This window comes from Bacillus rossius, chromosome 3, assembly GCF_032445375.1.
Source record: "Bacillus rossius redtenbacheri isolate Brsri chromosome 3, Brsri_v3, whole genome shotgun sequence".
NCBI lineage: Eukaryota > Metazoa > Arthropoda > Insecta > Phasmatodea > Bacillidae > Bacillus > Bacillus rossius.
Window position 1 is genome coordinate 47,241,899 of NC_086332.1, and position 27,168 is coordinate 47,269,066.

Sequence of the window (27,168 nt, forward strand, 5' to 3'; positions counted from 1 at the left end):
GAGACGACATCGCTCTTTTTCGCTGGCCTCCGCGTTCACCTGACATAAAGCCATTATATATTTTTTTCCTTTTTGGGATTTATAAAAGCTCGTGTCTACGTTCCGCCGCTACCTAATGATTTTTCAGAGTTGAGACACAGAAATGAAGAATCAGGCTATTGCTTCTGTTACTCAGGACTTGTTAACCAAAGTGTGGGAAGTATTGGACTTTAGGTTGGACGTGTGCCGTATAACTAAAGGTGCACATATTGAACATTTGTAAGGAAAAACTACGTAAGTTTATCTTCAATTTACTGTATGATTTGTTGTAAGTTGTCTTAATTGAACTGTTGTGATATGCCATTGACACTGTGACTTTGTTTCATGGACCACCTGTATAGGAATGTGCAGCATGAAATAACGCGACTGAGCGACACCGGCGCGCAAGGAGGTCTGGGAGGAAGCGGCCAGCTGGGTCGGAGAGGGTCGGCCCCGCTCAAAGGCAATTACCCGAGCGGAGAGCGGCAATTAGCGGGGTCGCGTTTGTTGTGGAACAAGCCATCGGGCCTGCTTGACCGGAGACCCCCGGCGTCCCGCCGCCTGGCTGGCCGGGGTCGGCGCCGCCATCTTTACAACTTTGGTTATTACTAGCGCCCTGTGTTTTTTCCCGAAAAGATTTTCGGACAAGCTGCGTGTTTTAAAGCTTGTTTGTGTTTAGGGATTGGTCAAGTTTCTTTTCAGGTACAAGTCTCCGGTCAGCACACAAATCACAGCAGTTCAGCGCGGAAGAAACGCGGCCCGGCCTAATAGGCAATGGCTTCTCTTTCAGACGGCCGCCAATTACAAGGGAACAATCGATAGCGCTGGCATACCTTATTGCAGTTTAACGAGCCATAAGAATTTTTTTTCGCAAAAAAATATACATACCCCTAGTTATTAGATATTCAAGTTAAACCTGTCTTACTGCTGGTGAGGTAAGACAGGCAACCGTTGTAGAAGCGAAGCTACAGTGCTGCATTTTTTTCGTTACGATGACGTCACATTCGTCCTGCTGAGCGCAGCTCCTCGTGAACACAGCCCGCTGGAAACACTCAGACTGTCTCCCATCTGCACATTTCCTATACATTGTGGTATTTAGTATGATAACATAACCCTTATAATTCCCTAGCATAAGTCCCTATTATCGAATTTGGCACGTGGTTTACCGGGTTTACTGAAATACAGGGAACACGTGGCTGCTAACATCAAAAATGCATGGCTGATAATTTTCGGCACTCAGTACTTTCGGTCTGGTTTTATTTAACTGATACATTGCACAACTTTCATGATACACTAAACACAACGGGGAAAAAAAACTACGCATCTTTCCTTAGCATAATCGTTGTGAAAGTTGTAAAAACTTAGCTAGTGTGAAGCAAATGTTGGTTTACCTTTGTTAACAAACATAATATAGTCAAAATTACAAACAGTTTGAGCGTCCAAATGACGGGTTGTTTATTTGAAATGTTTTTTAAGTTTCCGCTTTACGTCAGGACGATAGTTAAGGGACAGCCTACAAACTAACTAAATATAACAACACCCACGACCCAAAGGTTAGAAGTCCGATACACTGACTCCTAGAACACCAAAGCCACATGTATGTTTGTAGCAAACATTTGTGATTTATCACAACGTTATGTACTACATAGATATTTTTACAATGTAACTTCATACTTTTATGGCAAAAACATATTAATAACATGCATAGTTTACATTGTTGTAAATCACGGACTGTGTTCTTATTGGTCCACTCAAGTGCGGAACGATATTTTCCGCCAATCAGAGCCGACGATAAGACACATGGTGTAGGCACGAACCCTACCATATAAGGACTGTGCCTGCCATATAAGGGTACCTACCAGCCGAAGGGTAGGAATGTAACAGAACTTAAATAAATAACGAACAGTCGTGCGATGAATCACGATCTGCATCTGTAAATCAAAGATATCTGACACTCACCCAGCTGCACATCGCTGGCGGTCGGCCTGGCCAGCGCGTCGCGGCAGCCAATCAGAGCGCAGGCGAGCACCAGCAGCAGCGAGGGCCGCCGAGACATCACTGCAGCATCGATGCGCCGCGCGAGGTCCTGCGGGCAAACACACAAACAACACTTGTCAGTTCAGGTTAGGGCGGAGTGCGCAGCTACTAAATTATGGGCCCACATCTGGACACCTTGAGTTCACGTTGGGGTAGAGTGTGCTCGCCGTCTGCGCAGCGCTAAAGGTGTGGACCCAAAACTGGATATCTTGAGTTCACGTTTGGACAGGGTGCGCTAGCCTTTCGCGCAGCTCCAAGGTTAAGGGCCCACATCTAGACGTGAGTTCACGTTGGGGTAGAGTGCGCTTGTCGTCTGCGCATCTCCAAAGTTATGGGCCCATAACTGGACACCTTGAGTTCACATTTGGGTAGAGTGCGCTCGTGAACTGTGCAGCACTAACGTTGTGGGCACAGGTAAGTATGGCTTATTTTGCACGAACCCTGCATTCGATGTTATGTTTTACCAGCAGTGCTGTAAATACTCAGGAACTTTGGCAACATTTTCTTTGATTGGCTACGATGAAATCAACAGTACAAAAAATAAGTCTTACTAGAATTACAACAGTACGATGGACTCGACACGAAGCTAGCGATGCGACATGCGTAGGGGCAGTATTTTTCGCGAAACAATCAGAGCGCTCGTTGGACTACAATAAAAGTATGCCCGCGCCACGAGTTTCTTCGTTGTGATTGGCGGCCGTTAGAAGAGAAGTTGACACCTTTGACTAGGCCAATCAGGGTTTCTTCCACACAACATTACTGCGATTCGTGTGTCACGGTAGACATGCACTTGAGAGAAACTAAACAACCACTAAAAACAGATGATGCTACAGTGTTTCAACATACCGCTAGTTTTGAAATATTTACATGCCCTTATTGATAGGTAATCACCAGACACTATAGTCTGTGTCTTGTCAGTTGTCTGAATTTGAAAGTTCTCAACAGTAGGGTCATAGGTCTACGTATGCTTCTGCCAATGTTGTTCTGAGAACAGTGTTTGTTTAATATTGTTCTGTGAACAGTGTTTGTTCAATGTTATTCTGTTGTTCAATGTTGTTCTGTAAACAACGTTCAATATGTTCTGTGAACAGTGATTGTTCAGTGTTGTTCTGTGAACAGTGATTGTTCAATGTTGTTCTGTGAACAGTGATTGTTCAATGTTGTTCTGTGTAGTTCGGAAACAACATCATGTGATGCTTTGCAAAGTGATATTTGGAAAATGTTTACCACTGGTACTACTTTTGAGAACTGTAGAATTGGAGACAATTTTCATGAGACAGACTATTAGTACCAACTGTATTTATTGGTTGGTTTGGATATTGTCGAGTGCCCTCTTTTCATGTTGAAAAAAAAAAGTAATATTTTAATTAATCACGCAGTGTGGAAGCACACGAGTGTACTAGCTGGGAGCATTAATAAACTTGGCAACTAAAACAAGGTTTATTTTTGCCTGGCTTCTCGGTTGTATCCGCGTCGAAGGCGAAGATATCACCGTTTTCGGTCGACGTTGCAGTCACCATCATCAGGGAGAAGTTAACTGCTGCTGGTAACTGCTCTCTGATGATGGGACAGCAACGTCGACCGAAACGTCGGTGATATCTTCGTCTTTGACGCGGCTACAACCCACAAGCCAAGCAACTCCAGACAATAGCCGCGAAAGCCTGCGATCTTTATTAAAGTTTATTGTCTTATCTCAGGAAAAGAGGAAGAAAATGCTCTTTTTTTTTAATCAAAACTAATGTTTGAATATATATATATTTTAAATAAACATTTTTTTTTACATTTTTAAAGCGTCGCATGGTAAAAAAAAAGAGGCATCGACCATGCATTATTATTAATCCGCACCAGAAATGTTGAGCTGTACTGCAAACGAAACGCGCGCTCAACAGTACTCGCGCCAGAGCGGAAGGGTCCGAGCTCCCCAGTCACAAAAGCGTATCGGGCGACACAAGGTCACGAGGTACTCTCACTGACTGCCAGTGAATAACGACGCCGTATCCCGTAATTGGTATACTTAATGCCCCGCGATACCCACGCGGCGACTCGCCTCTCCCGGCTACCGGGCGCGCGGCTCGTGTGTCACGACCAGCAGTCGCCGAGTCACGGTCGCGGACGATGACGTCGTCGTCTATCTTACATTGTGCATTTTTATTTTAAATGAAATAAAAATATTCATGTACACATAATTGTAAATTTGTACATCTACATGAAAACAACTGTATCGAAATAAAATTGTGTTCGCAGTAAGTAATGCTGGGTTCATGGTTCTTACCCGTAAATTCATTGTGTTGTCCCAGTACCTCCAATAGTTAAAGTTATTTGTAAACCTTTCCCTGAATAGCTTTCCAGTATTAACCACGCACATAATAAGTAGGATAAAACAAAATAAAGTTAAATTGTTAATTTTTCGATTATTTTCTCAATGGTTTACAAAAAAAAATATGATTGCATGAAACATCATTTAAAATATAAAATTATCACCCAATCTTCTCAAGATATACTCAGTGTTATCTCTAAGAATGTATTTCATATATAAAAAAATACCCATAGCCATGTGTTGTACAAAGTTACAAACTGAGGAATTGTGTTTCGGAGTAATCCCGCCTCTCCAGATGGATGGCCGACGCCCCGAGCACATTACCACCGAGGGCGGTAACCCCTCCTCGGCCGCGGCCAACGAACCCCCGCCCCTACCCGCGCCGACACACCCCCTCCTCGGATAACGTATTGATGGGGGCATAAATCAGCGCGGTAATTTGTTCCGCCGGCCGGGCTCCCAGGGGCGGGTTAATTGAATGTACCTCTCCGAAGGTGTGTCCGTGGAGGGTGGTGGTGGGGGTGGGGGGGGGCGGGGAAATGGGGGTGAACTACCCCTCCTCGCGGCATTCCTCGCCTGCGCCGGTGTATCTGGCCGGGCCATCGCGCCGGCGCAGCGCCGCGTATAGTTCGGTCGCGTCCAGCTTGAGGGAGCTCGCGGCACGCACCAGCCTCCGGCCTGGACCGCAGGGCGTACCAGCTTCAGAAACAACGTGCTTGCCGGCGACACAGCGCAGTGTCTCGTGTGCTCGCTCCGTCTGCACCGCAAACGGGAAGCCCACAACTCACGTAGTTTCGGTTCCCTGCAAGAATTTCCGAAGTTTTCCGAAGTTTTGCGTTTTGGTATCAACGCCACTTCAGCCGCTAAATCAGAAGTTTCCAATGAAAACAAGCATGTTGTGACTGACCTAACCTAAGCTAACCCTTCGATTTTTTTAATTTCAATTTTTGAGAGAAATCCGAAGTTGCACGAACGTGGTAGGGAACCGAAACTACGTGTGTTGTAGGCTTCCCACCGCAAACATCACCGCAATTCTCACGGAAGGCGCGATCGGCTGCATCCACCGTAGTAATGAAAACACTGGAAAGAACTTAATTAACGCTTCTTTATGGACAAACCTGAACACGAAATTTCGTAAGGTATACAACAACTTTCAAATACTTAGTAAAGTGTATACGAGCCAGCATTGTGTTATGAGATCAATGCTCTATAGAGAAGAGTTTTTTTTTTGTAGCCTACCCCCGGAATCCAGTCACTAGACAATGTCCTAAACGTTTTGGCATGAAGTGGCTACTAGCATCCAAATATCAATGCCTAGTACGAGAGAGAAGTTGTCGCCTGCCAGCCTTAAAGGTGAAGATGCGTTCATTTAAATCTTGTAGGTCGACCTTATGGTTATTTTACCCGGTACAAGTATCACGGATTTCGTGCTTGGGATTGAGAGATTCCTTCCATTATAAAATTCCGTATCCTTTTATAAATCACTCTACAGATTAAATATCACAAGTTCAAAGCTTATTATAACAAACATGATACCTTAACATGTTTTCCGGTGCTGGTGCGGATTCAATGATATCCTTTTTTTCTCGTGTGTGATGAAAAAATCAACTAAGAAACTATATTTATTATTGAGATTTAAAACATCACTTGCAATGTTATTTTTGTCCTGATTAAACGAACATTCAAACCCTCAACTCTTTCCATTGAGCTATGAAGAAATAAATACATTACAATCAAAGATGTGGAGCCTGATGATAAAATAGTATCTAGTTTTAAAAGATGTTTACTTTACGGAAGCTCAAGTTTAAATTTAAAGACATTTTGTATTTTTCATGTCATTCAAATTTAAGCTTGATTATTGTTTGTAGCTGCGAGTTTTTTTTCTTTCGAAACTGTAAAGTGTTTATTTTTTAAGTATTTATTTACGCCAGCCATAATAAAATTGTGCTTCTCCACGAGCAGCTGTATTTGCAGTTAAAATGATTTGATAAACTCTTAGTAGTTTTTAATAAAGAAAATAAACTTAATAATAATAATGTACTGAAAAGTTAAGATTGCGTTTACTGTCTTAATGGTAGTTTTGGAGCTGGCTTCTGCTTGCGTATCAATTAAAAAAATCAAACCAAAACATAGACAGGGTGGTACATAAACTAGGAACATCGAGAAATGAGAAACTCGTGGTTATTCAAGCAACACGTAAGAAAGCAGGAGTGAGCGCCACCTCGCCAACACGCTCAACTACAAGCTCCCGACCGGGCCGCCCTAATTACAAACCAGGCCGCGTGGCGGCGTGGAGGGAGCTGCGGAGGAGGCGGAGTGGGGCATAGATTAATGATCACATAGACCGCGCGCACGAAACACACGAGCGTCCGTCCACCAATGGTCGAGTGCAGTATACGCAGTTGGCACTTTATTGAGGTTATAAAATCCCGTATCACTGTTATCTCAACAAGGTTTCACTGCAGTAAATGTCTGACATTTTAAAAACAGTAAATTGAAATAGTTACTGGGCCCAATAACGCCTATTTGGACATACATATATTCTGTGTGCAGAACTTCAGATAAAACCACGCTATTCAATAACTGCTAAGATATCCAAGTGGTGCTTGTTCACGAAAAGCATTTAAGTATACGCTGAAGGCGGATGAGTGATTCTGTTTACTTACACCTTTATCTTCATTTCCCCGCAATATAATGCAAGGGTTACCGCTCAAATCTCGTGGTTTTTCCACGCACGACGAGAAGAATGCCTGCTATTTCACAGCTTTGCGCTGAGAGGCGGCACCGCGCAAGATGAACCAGTGAGCGTCACACCTATCACCCCTGACTAGGAAAGCGTGTGTCAAGAGTACAAATTGTAATCAAACGCACACGCCATCGTGTTCATAATCTGATCGTACAGCCTACATCATCATAGGGAATCGGTCTAGGCCATTGTTAGTCCACGGGCCAAGGGGCCGTGTGCCACTGTTGCGCTCTCGAGGCACCCCCTGCCCCCCCCCCCCCCCCCCCCGCGTGACTGGGCGGTTACGGGCGCCTGAACGGGCAGCCCTTGGCCGACCCAGCTGCATAGTCATCATCAATATTACCGGCGCTAATGAAATTCACTGCACCTCCCACCGCATACCTGGAGCTTGGCAGCTCACGCACCTTGCTCCACCACCATCACCACCACTGGGGAGGGAAAAAAAAGCCTATTTGTATATAAATAACGTTAAGTACCCGAGCGGCTGCCGCAAGTGACCGCGGCGTCCCTAGAGCACGGACTTCCCCTCTCCGAGTTGAAGTGTCTTGAAGGGCGAGGGATGGTAACCAAAGACGTCATTTGTTCCCACGGTTTTCATGCCGTAACAATATTTCATAGTTTAAATTTGTAAAATTGTCTTGGGTGGGTCATATGTCACAAATTAAGATTTTTTTTTCCAGAGATCACAAGATAATCTCTGTCGACAGTATTATTAGAGTTTCAGTCATTTCCTTAAATGGTTTCAAAATTAAACACCAGTGACTTCCACTTGCATTAAATTTTTCAAACGAAACCAAATTGTGAAAAATAAATGACAGAAAATAGTTACGGCTTACAAACTGTTGATACCAAGATGTTATACTGTTCTTAGCTCTCCTTAAATCGCTTCATGACGGTGAAACTTTTAAAAACAAATTAATTCAAACTACTAATATTAAATACGATGAATTTAGTGACATAAATTGTTGTAATTCAATTGTTATTTACACTGTTTTGCAAATTGCTGCTTTTCTCGGCACCAATTTATGTAGAAGATTCAACAGTAATTATCAGTTTAACTTGATTATCATGGAATGGGTAATGCTTCACTAATCATAATCACTAACTCACTTTCAAAGTTTGCTGAATAACAACAACTTGGTACAGGTTACAGTTTTTACATGTTTGTGTATTTATGTATCCACAAGACAGTGCAGAAAACAAGTAAAACCCTACGAATTAAATTAATAAATAGTTTTTTTTGAAAGGAGTCATTAAACCATCAATGTAGGCTGTTGGTTACCACTGCACATTTGTGGACCAGGACGCGCAGACGGGTACTTAATTCAAAATGAAGCCATTGTAATATTAATTATCAAATTAATTTAAAATTTTTGAATTCGTTTAAGCATATAATTACGCTCAACACAAATTTATATAAATTGCGAACTTATCCTGTTATACTCGTATGTTTGAAAATGTCTTTTGCGTTTTGACCGGTGTAGTGCTTTTTGGTTTTTTAAGGTGGATGAACACCACTCTGACTTTTATTTTTAATATTTTTACTCCCAATCGAATTTCAAAGAATAATGTTCAGAAACTGCCCTCGTCGGTGAATTGAATATTATCACGACTGTTATTTTAAAATTAATTCGGTTTAGCTGTTGTTAAAAATACGGTACAGTTCGGACAGATGAGTAGCGCGACTTGCAACAGCCCTCAAGCCCGCTACTGGGTGCAGACATTAGGCTGGGATTATAAAAACGCAAGACACGCAACAACGCAACAAAGCAACCAACACAAAATAATCACGGTCGTTTTCAAAGCAGCACGAAAGTCGCAAGAGTTCACCAACCCTACAACGTTAATTATAATACAGTTGATAATACATAATATGTATCATGAAAACATATTAAATTGTTAATTACTTGATTTAAACGTGTGATTTTCTTCCGCTGTTGTGCGAAAGTTTAAGTGAAAAATCGTGATGTGTATGATAAAATCAACATCGTGGTCTTCTATCCACATAGTGTCTGCATCTTCAAAACGTTTTCGGAACACTTCACTTCAAAGACGGAAGGCGGGAAACAAAGGCCGAACCGCGAGAATTAGAAAGTTGGCAGATGGTTGCGTTTGCTGCGCAGTTTACAACCGGGCCTTTTAAAAACATCGTTACCGAAGGTTCTGCGTGTTGCGCGTGGTTCGTAAACCCGCCGTCACGCGTGCGACTGCGCCCGGTCGTTCAGCCTCGCCTCGACGACGGACAGCCCGCTCCGTCGAGGGTGGGGCGTCCCTCGCTCGATCCCGGCGCGCCGCGACGCCCCTCGTGACTCGTCTGACGAGCTCCCCCCCCCCCCCCCCTGTGTGTGCAGATGTTTATAGCCTCCTCCGACAGGACATTCCAGGGCTCGCTCGGCGGCACTCCGGGAGGAGACTGGTGGGTGACAAAACACTCGTCCTCAACTCGCGCGCCGTGGCAACACTGCGCTGCGCCGCTACGTCACTTAATTCCCTTTCGATCCCACTTTCGATCCCACACACTTGCCAACAACTCAGATATTGGCCCGTATCAGTCTTCCCCACGCGACAGAGCAAGTACACCCACAACTGAGAAAGATATACATAGGTGCAAGGACGCAAATCTGTATGATTCGCAAGGAGGGCTCGTGGAATTTCGTAAGGGAATGGGGTTGGAGGCTGGTTGGGTGGATTTGGAGGGGGGGGGGGAACTGAGAATTTTGCGCATGGGTTTTAACCGACACAAGTAATCTCTGGATAGGGTGCTTGTATGTTATATACTGCCCATTATTTATTTTGGCCTATATGCATGCAATAAGCAGAAAATTAAAAAAATATATATAAATATGTACAGAAAGTTATCCATTAAACATAGTTTTGACATCAAACCCGTTTCACAGTCATAATTCTGAAAGCACAAGCGAGTCCCCCTCAGTGAGGGGCTTCTTAATTCCAGGGGGTCCGGCCCCCCCTGATCCCCCCCCCCCCCCCGGATCTACGCCCATGCATAAGTGAACGAAAATATCGACTGCTAAGATATACGGACGAAATATCAGGCATTCGCTGCAGTGAAATCTTGAGATAATGGTGATAACAAGGTTCTATAATCTCAAGCCAAGTGCCAACTGTGAACTGCACTTGTCTAGTTCTATTGGGTGGATGGACCTCGCGTGTCTCACTATACATTCGCGGCTTGCGCGCGGTCTGTGTGATCTTCAATCTATTCTCCACTCCGATTCTCCCGCGCGTCTCTTGTTCGCAGTCTGGTTTGTAATTTCCTGCAAGCATATGAAACTGTTATAAACTATTTTGTAAATGTTTGGAATGTTTTCTTAGCCTACTGGTAATGAGTTTGGTTACCGTTTGCTTATAAAACTGTTACAAAATGATCTTTTGTATGACTTTTATGCTCATTTTTTGCAGAGTATATACATGAAATGTAACATTTCCAGTCCCTGACATGTTTGAAGGAGTCTGGATACTGGTAGATGAAAAATATTTAGGCACTGAACGAAAACTTTTATGGTGGCTCTGAGGAAACGACGGTAATTACTTAAGGTCCGGTCTCACACGGCATGTTGGTGATTATATGTTTTTGGCATTAATTTTATGTAGGAGCTGTTGCTGATAAGACAACGTGCGGCTGTGAATATTTGCTTTTAACTCGACGAGAACGCTGCTGAAACTTCACAGGCTTACGTTGTTCGTGATCATTTTTTTTCGTGTCACGAGTGCACTTAGAGACACACACACAAAGAGAAACCACACTCGTAGTTTTCGGGTGACGCCACTTGGCCGACTGACTCAGGAGAGGTTCTCCTACAGCTCCCTAGCGGCGGAAACTGGCGCTACAAGTGCATGATGCACAACATTAAGATTCCGGTTATTCTTGGGCCCCTCCCCATACTTGGGTTTCCCAGCAACTAGCAAGCTGTGGGCCATGCTCTCTCACTCTCTCAGCAAGTATGTAAAAGAAAAAAACTTTTCTTGTGTTGCATAAAATACCAGATAAGCCTAAATAATGAGCTTTTTTTGACTCATCAAAAATAGTTAAGTTCGACACATTCGTGTTGCGGTGTTGTTTACATGCAAACATTTTTCTTAAACGGGTGTCGCGTCATAAATGCTTCCTGCTTCAGTAACGAACAAAGTCGTCGTCTTCCAGTTGCCTTAACCGCCGCTTAACACAGATACATTCCTGACTGCAACAAAAAGGAATTTGAGAAGTCTTTATCCTCTTATTATAGCTGCTTCCCAGTACAGGAATTCCTCAGTGGCATTGTGAATAAAGGCTCAGCGGACATAAATAGTGGACTCAAAACAAAATAAATACAAAATTTATCACTATGTCTTAAATAAAACAACTTCATGGTTCCTAGTACCAATCCTACCAGCTTGTACATTTTATGTGCATGTAAAATGTAATAACATCTTAATCTAAACATAAATCTCAAAACAGATAACGCATATGTTGCCACCTCCTTGAATTTGTAAAATAAGGCTTGTTCGTAGGTTAACACAAAACTTGTCTTCACAGTTAAAAGCACACGTGAAGAAGGAAGGAAATTATTTCTTACTCCTCTCCAGTGAGAAATATGTATTAAGCTATTTAATTGAAATGGGAATATTTTAAGAATCTCAATACATAAAATATTGTTAAATTATATAAAAATACAAATAATATGTTTTGGCAAACATGTAAAACAGCTTTTATATAGCAAACACCTTGAACCTAAATCTGACCTGAGATAAAATATAATTTGAGAAATGACAAATATAATTTCTGTCAACAATTTCAGGTCTGTCTATGTCGTGTAAGTTCTCTAATAAGAAAATTCTCAAAAGTAGTATCTATTGTACGCATTTACCAATTGTCACTTGAAAAGCAACATACTAAATTTATTTTTTCGACCACTGAAGACAGCATGAAGCCATTTACAAACCTGTTGACCGAACAACAGTGGCAGAAGCATACATCAACCACGGTATTACAGTTGAGAACTGTCAAATTTAAGCCACGTTATAAAGCACAGACTGTACCGACAGCGCAGTACTATCAGTGATCTCAGTGTTTGTATTTGGTTTCCATTTAGAGCGACCAATTCTGCTGCCCACTGTTATTCAATTCATAGTGTGTCTAACAAGTTTTTTTTCGAAGAGAAATAAACGACAGATTAATACTGGAAATATTCACCTACGCGGGTTCTGAAACGGAAATCTAATTCGTCAAAGATGGGTTGGACAGCTCGACTGAAAAAAAATTGTTTCATTACAATAGAACTCTCCAAATATTTATGTTGTGGCAGTAAATTTATCGGCACTGACAGAACTTAAAGTTTCGAATGCAGTCCAACAATGGATTCGTCACTAACCATGCAATAAAATAGTCAATACCAAATGATTATTTTATTTCACCGGTACAGAAGCATTATGTGAGGTCTGTACTGACAAAAAGTCTGGCCGTTTCGGCCAACGGTCAGGACTACTGACTGGCGAGTCGCAGGGTACCTACCTAACTACCTGGTTATATTCCGGGCCGCTTGTGGAACATGTTCAGGTCTGGGAGTTTACAAGGCACCTCAACTCTGCGGAAGGCAAACTCAGGTGCCTCGCTGCTGCCACCACCGCGGCGCTATCTGACGGTCACCTTTGGAACTGGGCATCGGGACTAATCATGGGAAACCCGGCAGGTGGAATGAATGAGTGTGCTCGTCGACAGCGGGGGTCGTTAGAGACGACGAGACAGGACCAGTGACGGAATGAGCCAGCGAGGGAAAGGGGACCACCCCGAGGAAACTCACCGCGACTTCCCCCCGAGTATCCCGCTTGGGAATGAGCCGGAGGCCACAGCGGCCCCAGCCGACGGGCGCGACGACGGTGCAGGCAGCCACGAAGAGCGAGCCTCGCTAACCGCCACTTCCTGTGGTAACTCGTGCAGCGGTAAACACGCGCCGAGGCCAGCCGGCTGATCGTCACTCCGTCTCTACCCAGCGCGATGCTAGCCAATCACCTTCCACACAACTGTAACATCGGCGCGACCAACATTTACCGGCGTGACAGACATTTCGACTGAAAGTATTCTATATTTCCATGGCATCGCGGCCGCGAACTTACTGAAAGAACAAAACTGGAGCATTGTTTGGCGATACTAAGTATAATCATTCATGTATTTTTTCAGGTTTTGTTTAGGCCTTAAAATTTTTTTTAATGGGTGCACACACTGTGATATTTTTCGAATGGCTGTTAAATTTGAATTTTAAAAAAAATCAAATTTATGACAGTTATATAAACATACACACGTAACAAAATTTAACCTATAGTAAGTAGCATTTGCTTCAAAAATATTTAATATGAACAATTAAAAAGTAGAATAATTCAAACTCAGGTATGCATGTTTATTTTAATAGTCATATTTTACAATTTAAGTCATTAAACATATATATTTTTAAATTATAATATCCCGAAGTGATTTTAGACCTAGGCTAGCAAACTGTTCACGCTCGTAACAGCGAAAAGTATACCAGCACGGTAGACATTTTTTATATTTATTATAATTTTTTTTTAATACTTTGCTCGTTAGGAATTTTGATTACCAACAAAGCCACCCATCCCTTTATGCCATTTATGACGCTAGTTTAGTTTGACAGTTTCATTGACTTCGACGAGCGTTAACCCAACATTCACTGCTGTGGAAAGTAATACAAATTACAAATCGCATATTCCTAAATTACTGAGACGTAACACTCGTAACCTATAATTACATTCCTGCAGATGTATGTCTATGCTTAATTTTGAGTTACATATGATTTAGTTTTCTGTTTACCTTTTATCTTTGAATATTAATTGAACATTCAAGTTAGTTTTTTATCCTAGATAATTCGCTATCATCAAGTACATTATTGATGTGCACTGTTACTTTCATTATTAATATATAATGTTAAAGAAGATATTTGTTTTGATGTGGTTAAGTGTATGAAACGGTGTATCGCCTTAATCTCGCCTCCAATATATACGATAAGTAAAGTAAATTAATCATATATATGAATTATCAAAAGGTTGTGTATGAAAGTGCCTCACAAACTTCAGTGAAACTATTTGTAATTTCATTAAAAACCAACTTTCACCTGGGTTGCACGAACCAACTTAACAACCAGCTTATCCGATTATACGTCCCATTTGAAACGCAGTGAACACAACAATTCAACCGAAAGTGATAAATCATGACGGAATTTTACGACAAAACTTTGGATACAAACGTGGGCAAAAGAAGGGTAAAATTGGGATTTTTAAAAAGCGTAATGACATATTAGATACACGTAAAGCTTGTGACGGCATCCAACGACAATACCCACCCTCCAGTAAAACAACACGACACAACAGAACGAAACTGAATAGTTTTATTTTCTTAGCAGTCACATGGTTTGTTAAGTCAGGTCATATTTTCTATCTGCTTTTAAAGGGCGAGTTGTAGCTGCGAGCGCTAAGGCGCCCTGCTCGCTGGTGAAGTCAACCTCTCAAAGCCCACTCCACGTACGCCGCGCGGCGCGCGCATAAATATGCCACCTCCAGAATACCCGCCATCAGGGCATCGCCACCTAAAAGCCGCACAGCCTCAGTAATCAACAGACTTAAAAAGCCCGGGCCCTGCGTTACCCACAAATCACGGCTGAGTTACAACCGCGCGAGATCAGGGTAAAAGCTTCCTCGGCCGAAATTCTTCCTGCATTCCCTGCCACTTAACAGCCCGTGTCGTCCCCTGCTGGAAGGCTGTAAAACAGAGCGACGGGTATCGACGCCACCGCGAGCCGACTTGGGGTTTCTAAAATAGACTATAGCTTGGGCGCACCGAGGGTAGCTTATCTCAGAGACACCTATAGTCTGGGGAACTAACTATGTCTCAAATGATCTACGTATCTTTCTGCCACCGTTGTTCTGTAACAACTCCATGTGGTGGTAAGTGTTCGTAAACATACTTTATGTAATGCTCTGCAACTAACAATAATTGGGAAATGGTTACCACTGACGTAACTTTTAAGAGCTGTCAAATGTGAGACAAGTTAGATGACACATACAACATACTATTAGCCTATAACAGAAACACGTTAAAGACGTTTCTTGTCCACATTTATAATAACCTTGCGTTGAAAAGAGGCCATAATCTGCTATGATTATGTAAAAAAAAGTAATAAACATACCAAACAGTGCTTCACGCAAGTAATATTGGTTTTGAGGGAGGGAAGTGTTACATGGCTATGTATCCTTCCACCACAGCTGTTACGTCAATAAAGCACATAATATGTGTATATATGTATGTGTACATATATTTACACAGATTTATTTTAAAACAACTGCGTACCTATGTCTCTCTGTTTTGCATGTACATTGCTCAAGTATAATTCGCTTCTGTTAATTTGTAAATTTTTAAACAATATCAGAAACTATAACAAAAAATACTCCGTTGATACATATTATTTTTCCGTGGTGAGCTTCACTCTCGGAATGAAGCAGTACCTACAATTGAGGTGGTTATAACACTGTAGAACTTTGCAAGTGTTTCACGATACTTTTGCAAGAGTTTAATAAAACTGGGTTATCACATGTGGATGATTTTCGTTTTGTTCTTACTTGCAGTTCACCATAGTTATAACGGTATAATACTAATTGAATATAGCCAATAACGCAGCCAATAATTGAATGGAATAGAATATCTAGCCATTTCCTCCCGGTGACTACAGCGCAGTCAAGATTTCAAATAACTTTTTAATCATTTAATATTTCCATAGGATTTGTAAATGTGTTAAAATGCGAAATTATTTGTAACGATACGTTGATAACTATAGCGCATGCATCCCAGTTAAATTTAAGGAAAATTTTGGGTGGTAGTAGACAAAGATGACTTTTGCATAAATCTATCCTAAAACCTCATGTTAAACCTACGGAATGTACTCTACATATAATAATTAATAGACTTCAAAAGTGTCCAAAGCGACAGGAGCTGTGGTTAGTCGAGTTATAAAATTAAATAATAGATACATTTTTGGGCCTTCTCCTGGCTGTGGCTATTATTTTAAAAATCTAAGATTTTGGTCTAGGCCCTATTGCATTTCCATATTCACACGTTTTGTTTCAGGTTAATTAAGTCTTATTACAAATTATTCAATATGTAATAATTGTTTATGTTTTATGGAAGATGACGCTAAATAAATGCGAAGTGTAAAATGTAAATTAAGAGTTCATACAGCACTAAAAAAAATTAACACCACCTGAATTTTGTACAATTATGTGAATAACATTTTTCTGCAAACACTATATGACACCAAAACATTCCCTCATAATAAAAACCTAACATCTTTAATGCATACATACACTTGTATCATTCTTGCAAGATAAACTGAATGAAGTAAACACGTTTTTTAAAGATAAGTGCACTTACAATTTCTGTTTGAATAACTTGTAGTCGCTCACTAACCGTTCAAATCTTAGAAGTGAATCTTGTTTAGACGCGATGAGAGTAAAATTTCAAGGCCGAATTTTAATACAACGGTTTCGAGAAACATTGTTGTGTAACGTTTGTGACGCAAAAAGGACAGATAATAGGTACTTGGGCAAATATATACAAAGAGAGCACTATGTCATATACGTTGATGGGCTCGTTTCGTTCTCCTCTTTGTGCGATGATTCATCCCTCACAAAAAAGAGAGATATAGATGAAAAAAGAATAAGACAGAGTGTGCGCATGAGCTTGTTTCAGAAAATAGATATAGGTACTCTTTACAGTCAGCTGTGAATGCCTTTTATATAATTTATATTTGCTACTGAGGCCTTACTTGAGGCGCTCGAGTTTAAAGTCGGGAGCCGCAGAAGGGTGTACCAACTAAATGCAGTGAGAAGTACGGTCCCTAGGCAAAAATGAATGACCTGGATAATAATTGAAAACATCACTGCCTGTTTACTATTTAATAATCCTGCTTGGCATCGGCTTGGTACATTAAAATACAGAACCATGTACACAAATCAACAGAAGATCTAGATCTCGCATTAAAGAAAAGGACATCTAATGTAATCACATATTATAAACACTATATTACGGGTAATTTTACAAACATTTAGAAAGGATAAGTTTTTCCCTAACAGGTCCGTTGATTACACTCCTGGATGACGTAATTGTCTATAAAGGTTGTTTAGGCACAATTCCGAATATTCTGGTCTAACCGGACTCTCGTTTCGACGTAATTATGCGAGTCTCACATCCCGCACCACAGCAACGTGATAAGTCTGGCTAGCAGTTTACGTAAATTCTCACGTAGCGTAAAAAGGAGAAGTAGAGTTTATTTCGCCACATTACGATTCAAGAAACTAGCAAGATAATGAATTTGAGTTTATGATCAGTCAAGTCTCTCTGCTCATTGTTTTTCCTTAAAAAACCAACCCGGCCTCCGGTTGTTAATAGCGGTTGCGTCGAGGCTTACTTGTAGTTGCGCAGCATGGTGGACGATAACCCGGGCTGGGCACTGGTCGATGCGTGGGTGAATGGAACAGCCTTTCCATTTTAGCAGCGGCGCAACACGCCTGCACCCGCGAGCCGAAGTCGACTCCACCAGCCGCCAGCACCGTCTCTCCGCTCGCCAGCCGCAGACCGTCGCAGGTTAACGCGTCACCATGACGTCATAAGGCTTCGCGCGCCGCGCGGTGTTGGCTCGCGGAAACACACACAAGCGCAGCGCCGTGAATGTCCGTAATGCTTATGTTTTAATCAATCTTCAGGACGAAAATGAACCAAGTGCCAAACATATGATATAATTAATTACCAAATTAAAAGGAGGCGTGGCAAACGCCTCAATATCCCCCCCTTAAAAAAAACTAAATTAACACCAAAAACCAAAGAAATTTAGGTAGCTTCGAGCCACTACAAGGCGAGAAAACGGGGAAGCACTCAAAACACGCCATTCAAACAAACGACCTCAAAGAAAAGCAAGAAGAAAAAAGCACACAGTGAGAAAAAACACGCGAAGAAAAACACATGAGAGAGACAAAAAAAAAAAAACAATGATTAAGACCAAACAATGCTTTGTGCCACTTTCCCGTTTACTCGTTAACAAACAGCAACATAATTCCTTACTAGGGGGTAGTAACCGTAATCCACCTCTGAGACACGTAAGGCGCAATAAGAAACCTACTCAGCAGCATTAGCCCTATACTTAAGTCGAGCAGCCACCCAAAAAGAAAACAAAAATTTAAAACCCCAAAAAAACTAACCAATACGACGATAAAAAAAAACTTTTAGACCTCAAGTCAAACCCGACAGTCACGAGCGAAATGCCCTAAACGCCCACACCTAAAACACGTACCTCCCTTCTTAACTTTATTAGGCCCTCGCGAACTTTCACCACTTTTGCCCACCGCGCCTTGCATTAATTGCTTTTTGAACTGGAAACTGGTAAAACAAACGTTTTCCACCGCCACTGCCCACTCTAATAAATCTGACAACTTATGTGGTTTGTTCACGTAACACGACTCATGACGCACCTGTGGACAAACCTTTTCGAGAACAAGACTAACCCATTCCTCCTCAGTCTTACTCACTCCTAGTGCCTTCGCATAATCCAAAATCTCCTGCACAAAATGCAAGACGGTTTCATTTAGCTCCTGAAATCTATTAACTTTACTCATAATTAATTGCTCACGAACCCGCCGAGGACAAAGCTTATTCCACAACGCCTCCTTACAATCAACCCATGACATATGACTCTTATAACCCGCAATGACTATATCGTAAGCTAAGCCTGTGTAACGCGAAGCAACAGCCAAAATTAAATCACTCTCATTGGAAAAATAATTTGCGTTAGCTAGCTTGTCTACGGCCATGCAAAACTCTAATATATCCTCTACATTTGCTGACTGCAGTTTCGGAACATTTTCTAATGATCGCAAAGCAAACTTATTTTTTAGAAAATTTGTACTAAGCGAGCCAGACCCACTCGCTTCAGCCTGTTCCATTTGCCACGAAACCCTTTCTCCTTTCAAATGCGCCACAAACTTTTGTCTTAAAACATCTATGCTTTCGTCCGCACTGTGCTCGACTGACGCAGCTTTTAAATTAGTCATAATCTCCTCTTTATGTAATTTATATATCCAAGCCAATGCCATACTGGTGATATAAAAAATCAAAAAGTATCTTAAACACCGAAAACTACCGCGTCTGCGACTCTGACCAGCAGAGTAGCGCAGTTTTGAGGCCTTACTTGAGGCGCTCGAGTTTAAAGTCGGGAGCCGCAGAAGGGTGTACCAACTAAATGCAGTGAGAAGTACGGTCCCTAGGCAAAAATGAATGACCTGGATAATAATTGAAAACATCACTGCCTGTTTACTATTTAATAATCCTGCTTGGCATCGGCTTGGTACATTAAAATACAGAACCATGTACACAAATCAACAGAAGATCTAGATCTCGCATTAAAGAAAAGGACATCTAATGTAATCACATATTATAAACACTATATTACGGGTAATTTTACAAACATTTAGAAAGGATAAGTTTTTCCCTAACAGGTCCGTTGATTACACTCCTGGATGACGTAATTGTCTATAAAGGTTGTTTAGGCACAATTCCGAATATTCTGGTCTAACCGGACTCTCGTTTCGACGTAATTATGCGAGTCTCACATCCCGCACCACAGCAACGTGATAAGTCTGGCTAGCAGTTTACGTAAATTCTCACGTAGCGTAAAAAGGAGAAGTAGAGTTTATTTCGCCACATTACGATTCAAGAAACTAGCAAGATAATGAATTTGAGTTTATGATCAGTCAAGTCTCTCTGCTCATTGTTTTTCCTTAAAAAACCAACCCGGCCTCCGGTTGTTAATAGCGGTTGCGTCGAGGCTTACTTGTAGTTGCGCAGCATGGTGGACGATAACCCGGGCTGGGCACTGGTCGATGCGTGGGTGAATGGAACAGCCTTTCCATTTTAGCAGCGGCGCAACACGCCTGCACCCGCGAGCCGAAGTCGACTCCACCAGCCGCCAGCACCGTCTCTCCGCTCGCCAGCCGCAGACCGTCGCAGGTTAACGCGTCACCATGACGTCATAAGGCTTCGCGCGCCGCGCGGTGTTGGCTCGCGGAAACACACACAAGCGCAGCGCCGTGAATGTCCGTAATGCTTATGTTTTAATCAATCTTCAGGACGAAAATGAACCAAGTGCCAAACATATGATATAATTAATTACCAAATTAAAAGGAGGCGTGGCAAACGCCTCACTACCAGCGCGTTCGCGTTCCTCCTTGTTCGACAGCAGCGTAGAGAGTTCTGTTGAGACAGTCCCTGCATTTACTGCATAGACAGCAGTACGTGTTATGAATTTCATATTTCGAGCACAGATTTGACATGTTCCACATGGCAGAACTGTTTGAAGAAACAGTAACACGCGCAGTTTTTTTTAATGGTGTGAGTATTGAAACGGTGAGTTATATTTATTGTTAATTAATCATTATTGCTTGATCAATAATTATTGATATCCCGAGCAGCTATTTTGAAGTGAGTAATAATTTTGTTAATTCATGTTTATTTAATTAATTTTTATTTTAATTAATTTATAATACATACAAAAAATGTTAGGATTGTTAAATACTTGAAAAAGAAATGAAAGCCAAAAAAACCCGCGCTGTGCTATTTTTAAGAAATTTGTCATCTCTCTCTCTCTCTCTGCCTTTTTACTTCTTACGGTAAACTTCAGAGTCAGGGTTTGAATTGCCAAAGAAGTTCCACTTGTATCCCGTGCACTGAGTTACACGCGCTCAGTGGAGATGGAAAGCGAGGCGGCGGGTGAGGCCCAGAGCCACTACTGGCCACGTGCTAGCAGTTAGCCGGCGGCGCGCGGCAGTAATCAGCCGGCACTGACTCCAGCCACGTGTCGCCCGCCGCCAGCGGCAGCAGAGGTCTGCACGTCGCATCGGGCCCCGGGTCCGCGCACTGCAGTCGTGGGGGAGACACTCTGGCTGACAAGACTGAGTCAGTAGATTTAGGTCCACCCGCTAGATAGCAGATTTTGTAATATGTTACTAGCATAGCTACAGTGAGTGTGAGAAGTAATGCATCAGCTATTATCAGGCAAACTAATAAGTGAAAATCTATTTCATTTAATTTCTGTAACCACATATTTTTGTGGCGTGGCATACCACAAATATTGTATCTCCTACTAATATACATAAAATATGCTTTTTTTATTACATAGAAGTATCAAATGATTTTTACTCACACAGTTTAAATAGTTTCTACTAAGTAATAAGTCGTAAAATAGTTAAATTGTCATTATAAAGCTAATACTTAAGAATTGAACCTCCCACCCGAGTTTTTTTTACTAGTAGTCATGGGTCCACCAAACAAATAGCGTCTCATGTCGAGCCAAACATGGTTCCAGTTTCCGCTGTATATCTCCCTCCTTGTTCTATGATTGCATTCGCTCCAGGCATAGCCTCTGTCCACGTGCTCTCTCTTGTTTTCTTCCGGAGACAATTATACGGGGTCATCACTACGAGATTTGCTGATGAATCAAAATTTTTTACTATTTGAGTTTCCACCGTGGATAGTTAGCCTTGCTACTCATCCTGTATATTATGGCAGTGAAGTTAACGAACAATTTAATACACCAGCAATATCACTTCAAAAAGCTATCACACCACCTCAGATTTAAAGCATATGTAAAACCTCTGTTATCTCAAAACTTTACATATGTAACTTACAACTTTTTTAAAAAAGACTGTTAATACTACGACCTAAATGTTTGATATAAAATAATATTATTTTTTTAGTAAGGCCAAGAAGGCACAAATTCTACTCAGAAACAGAAGCATTTATATTAAATTTCATAAAACACTACCTAGCTCATTTAAATAATCACATTGTAAAATAAATTATAAAAGTATGGTTTTATGTTTTTTAATCGTCATTTTAAAATTTGAATGTCACGTGGACCTAGGGCCTTTAATTTTTACAGTTTTGTGTTTCTGTTATAGATTAAGTGATATATAGATATTATTACTAAAAACAACTCACTAGTCGTCTAAAGCTATACATCAGAGCGTAATTTGTACTGATTTCAAAACACGTTATCGCGCACTGTTTCACAAGAGACACTTTAACAGAGGCAGCACACTTAAATGTGGCCCTACCAAAGATAAACTATAAGATGCTGTATAATATATAAATATAATTTCAAGAGTAATTTTTTTTAAGAAAATCGAACTGACATTTTATTTAGGTAATGCTTATAAATATTTTTTTAATATTTATTTATCAGATATATTTAACGGTGTTTTAAGGCATGGTTTAAACGTTAAGTGTTAAACTGTTATTTTACTTTTTGTACTGTGTAATAACACGAGCAAATTGTAAATCGGCTTAGTGCTGAAATTTGTTCGTGTATAAATAATTAGTTAAATATTGATTCAAAAATTAAAATAATTTGGTAAAATAGATTCATAATTTAATTTGGTTGCTTGAGTGAATGTTAAAATAATTTAACAAATAAAGCTTGATTGTTGGACCATTAGTCGTGTAGTGAGGTCACTTGAACTGAATAACCAATCCCTGGGTTGATAAGGTTCCATCTCAGGTCGCGGGATTTTGAACGGAAAGCTGCGCGAGGCAACAGCCCTCTGCCCTCGCGAAGACGAAGCATCGCTTAGGGTGCGTTCACAAAGAAAGCTGGTTGCAAGCGCTTGCTAACAAGCGCCGACAAGCGCTGACCGGCGCGAGGAAATGTTTTAATGGTATCAAGTGTGTGTGTTCAGAGAGAAAGCTTGTTCCGACTTGCAAGCGCCTGCTACAAGCGCTGAACGGCAAGCAAGAACCTGTTGATACTTGTTTTTCGGCGCCGGCAGCATTCAGTCGCTGACAACTACTTGTACAGTCAACATGGATGTCGATGAAATTATTTCACAAGTGTTTAGAAGAGGACCTATTTGGGACAAACGTCTCAAACAAAATGCGAATAGAGTTTACGTATAGAAGTGTTGGAAGGAGATAGCTTTGGAAATGAACATTGAAGGTAAGCAAATTTATTATTTCAGAACATGTGCTGAAGAAGAAGTGGAAATATTTACGAGATCAATATTACACTGAGCTGTCAAAGATGACTCGTCCCAAATTTGGAGCTAGAGGAGATTAAATAGTTACGTGTAAGTGGCAGTATTTCAAAGCACTTTGTTTTTTTAAAGAAATTGTTAGACCTCAACAAAGTTCAGGTAACTGTTCCACACTCAAGAGCCCAGATACTTTTGAAGATATTGAAAAGCAGAGGAACTCTCCAGATATAGGTGACAAGGAAGAAGTTATTGGGTCTGAAGATGTGGTAGTAGTTCAGCCCCAGCAAGATAATTCCTTGGATAATCACTATATATCCACAATAGCTTATCGTTTTTGCGGAATTCCACAAACACAAAACATTAGAAAACATACAATGGATCGAATCAAACGTAGAAGATCTGATAACGAGTATATGTCGTCAATGCTGGAAATCGAGAGAAAAAAACTAGAAATTTTTAACACAAAAGAGGAATAATAAAGAAGAAAAGGAACCCGAAGACAAGCATTCATTATTCTTCAAGACGCTTTTACCACATGTCAGAAAAAATCGTCCGGAACAGATTTTTCCATTTCGTGCAAGGATTCAGGAAGTTGTTCAGCAATTTGCATACTCCATGTCTTACAGTGTTGGATCTACACCTAGAAACAGCACTCAATTTTCACCTTGTGGCACTTTTAACCAGAGCTCATCCATGGATGAATATGAGGCAACACCAATTTCTGCAAATGAGGATTTTCACGGACTTGACCAATTATTAAATCTCAAATAAAAATAACTAGTTAAGGAGTTTTTATGCGTGTAGGAAACAGTAAATATTTCCAACAACATGCCTATTATATTTAAATTCACAACTGTTTGTGTTTCCTTTAATTTACTCATTGTTACGTTCTTATATTAATAAACAATTGAAACTCCAACTATGTTGTGTTTTGTGGTACTTTAATTAATTCACTAGACATAAATAAAACCTCATTACTCACTCCGACACCATTGCATAATTAATTCAATTGATCTGAGGATATAAGTGCAGATTTTCTTAACAATTCAAGATCCATAATAGACATTTCCTCAAAGATAAAATGCAAACATTTTAATGTGTTTATATTTAACTACAAATTATTGTTTGAAAGAATTTATTGTAACTGTGGTAATGTAATATAATACAAACCACATATAAATAGTAGTTTTATCTTATAGTGCATAGTAAAAACTATATAAAAATTATTATATAGTAAATGGTTCCTAAAAATAATTATTATCAACCAAGACTTACCTCAAACAAATAACTAACCGTTCTTCGGGATGAATTGGTTGCTTATGCCAGTTTCCCCAGCATTTGTCCAAATTAGTTTCAATTTTCTCGAGGATATAATTGAACGTCCTCAACGCCATCCTCACACAAGATAAAAATCTCACCTTGTCCAGTTTTAGCTGAGGAAACAGATGGTGGTATTCACCAAATCTTCCTCTACCGCGTTTAATTACATGTCTTCGCACTTTTAAATCTACATTTTCTAGTAAAAACAATATTCTTTATCACTAGAGGAAGATTTATCGCAATGAGATTTGAAAGCTTACTAAGCTTTTATTGTGAACACCCAACACTAACCACAAGCCCTTTAAAGCGCTGGGAGCAAGCGCTAGGAACAAGTAACTTGCTACCAGCTTTCTCTGTGAACGCACCCTTACATCGGACACGATCGCCTGTAGCCGCAGTGTGGTGCTGTTTGTTTCAAGTAAAAATATTGTAATATTAAGTAAGCGAAAGTAAAAAAAAATTAAATTAAAATAGGCGGTGATTGTGTACATCTGCGCTCGCGATATTGGCGTTGTTAAGAGGGACACACACCCCCCCCCCCCCCCCCAAAAAAAAAATTACTAGTTCTCTTGTACTGACAGTGTAGGGGACACTGCAAAGGAAAACAAGGGGGGGGGGGGGGAAGGCTCAACCGTATCTTCAGTGTTGACTGCCCCACACGAAAACGTGAAAACTCAAATAGTAAAAAATTTCTATTCATCAGCAAATCACTTAGTGATGACCCCGTATAACTGCCTCCGGAAGAAAACAAGAGAGAGCACGTGGACAGAGCCTATGCCTGGTGGAGCGACTGGAATCATAGAACAAGGAGGTATATATACATAGATGTGCGACTCTTACAGCGGAAACTGGAACCATGTTTTGCTCGACATGTGACGCTATTTGTTTGGTGGACCCATAACTACTACTAAAAAAAAAAAAAAAAAAACTAGGGTGGGAGGTTCAATTCTAAAGTTTTAGCTTTATAATGACAATTTAACTATTTGAAAACTTATAGCTTAGTAGAAACTATTTATTCTGTTTGAGTAAAAAATCATTTGATACTTCTATGTAATAAAAAAAGCATATTTTATGTATATTAGTAGGAGATGCAATATTTGTGGTATGCCACACCACAAACATATGTGGCTACAGAAATTAAATTAATTACCTTATCCCATTACCATAGTCCATGTGAATCAAACTACAGACGCATTTCGCCTGACCAGTGATATGCACCTGTCATTCAGCACAGGCAAATGGCCAGCTGCTGCAGCGAGGCCGGAGGCAGGAAATGAAAGCCCCTGTGCCCGAGGGCCAAGGACTCCCCGTGGTCCGAGGCTGGCAGCGGATGGATGACCATGGGCCCGCACTCTTGAAGTAATGGGGTCGGAGCAGGGGCGCGACCCGGGGACAAGACAAACAACTCGTGTTGTTCAGAGTCCTCGTCCTCCTGCGAGGGCGCGGCTGGCGAATGGACGTAGCGACGGATCAGGAGGGGGGAGCCAGAGGGTCTGGTTCGTTAGCACTCCCCAACTGTGAAGTATATTGGCCTAGCCCGTCCCGGCGCAGAAGACGCTGAGTGCACCAGACTTCGAGAGCGTGTTAGCTGTTGGGGTTTAATAACTATGCAGGGTCCTTACACCCCTTCATCTCTTATCACTCGCACGTGCGCAATGGTATGATGTTTTCACGATAAATTGAGGAGACTCCCGGTGAGTATTTACATCAGATAGCCCTTTGTACTTTGAGAAGCATTTGAGTAGCCGCGTAAAAATAGTGTTATGGAATATAATTAATAAAAAAAATTCTCGGTGAGCATCTTTTGGTTAACCAAAGATTTAGGGCGCTGTGGACAGAATAGTTAAAATAACCGACAGACGAACGTCACTAAGGGCAGTATTCCAAGAAGTCGGGTAAGGTAGCGAATGAGCACTGCCTTGTTGGGATACAACCGTAACTTAACTCGCGGGCCATATTCCAGAACGTGTTCAAACCGAATCCCAGTAAGGTAGCAAATCGGCAACCGCTTTAATAAACGGTGCCCTGCGCGAGGCTAGAAACTGGTTTCAACGCATTTTATCGGACGTTTGGCAGCCTCGATCCAATTGTTACGACAAAAATACTAGAGATAACAGCACAATCGCTCAAAAATATAACCTACTTTTTACCATTAAAGTGTACAAAATGTATTCCAAGACAGTTTCGCTGTCATAAAGTTTCATTTGACACACCAACGCGCTTGGTACAACACCCCCCCCCCCCCCCGGGATGATCACTAAAATGATTATGTACGAGTAAATGGCGCCAGACTCAAGGTCCGCCATCTCGACGAAATCAACAAAACAGCGAGCTCTGCGCATGCGCGGAATTTGGGCAACAGAACGGCAACTGATAGGATACCAAAATACTTTCTCTAAAAAAATGAGGGACTCGTCGTGTCCCATTGTGGACTAAGAATATGCTTCAGGAACAGGTGTAGCATATTCAACACAACCGTTATTTTTTTTGTCTTGTAATACCGGCCTGAGAGCGGAGTCACGTGGTTTCAGCGCCGAGGGGACGGGGTGTGGGGGAAGGGGCTCACACACCACCGGACCGGACTTCTGACAAGACAGTTGGGTCGTTGTCGGGGCCGAGCTCGCCGACGTACACACAGGGAAAAAATAATTAT

At 41.3% G+C, this 27,168-nt stretch overlaps 1 protein-coding gene across 3 annotated transcripts in view; it reads right to left on the bottom strand.

Moving 5' to 3' along the window:
- LOC134530614 (fibroblast growth factor receptor 4-like) overlaps positions 1–27,168 on the bottom strand; it is a 314,560-nt gene that overhangs the window by 115,693 nt on the left and 171,699 nt on the right. For all 3 annotated transcript variants that reach the window (XM_063365607.1, XM_063365609.1, XM_063365608.1), the window contains exon 2: positions 1,978–2,104. In XM_063365607.1, the coding sequence (XP_063221677.1) occupies positions 1,978–2,074 (97 nt within the window). In that variant the 5' untranslated portion in view covers positions 2,075–2,104. The remainder of the gene's footprint in view (positions 1–1,977; positions 2,105–27,168) is intronic.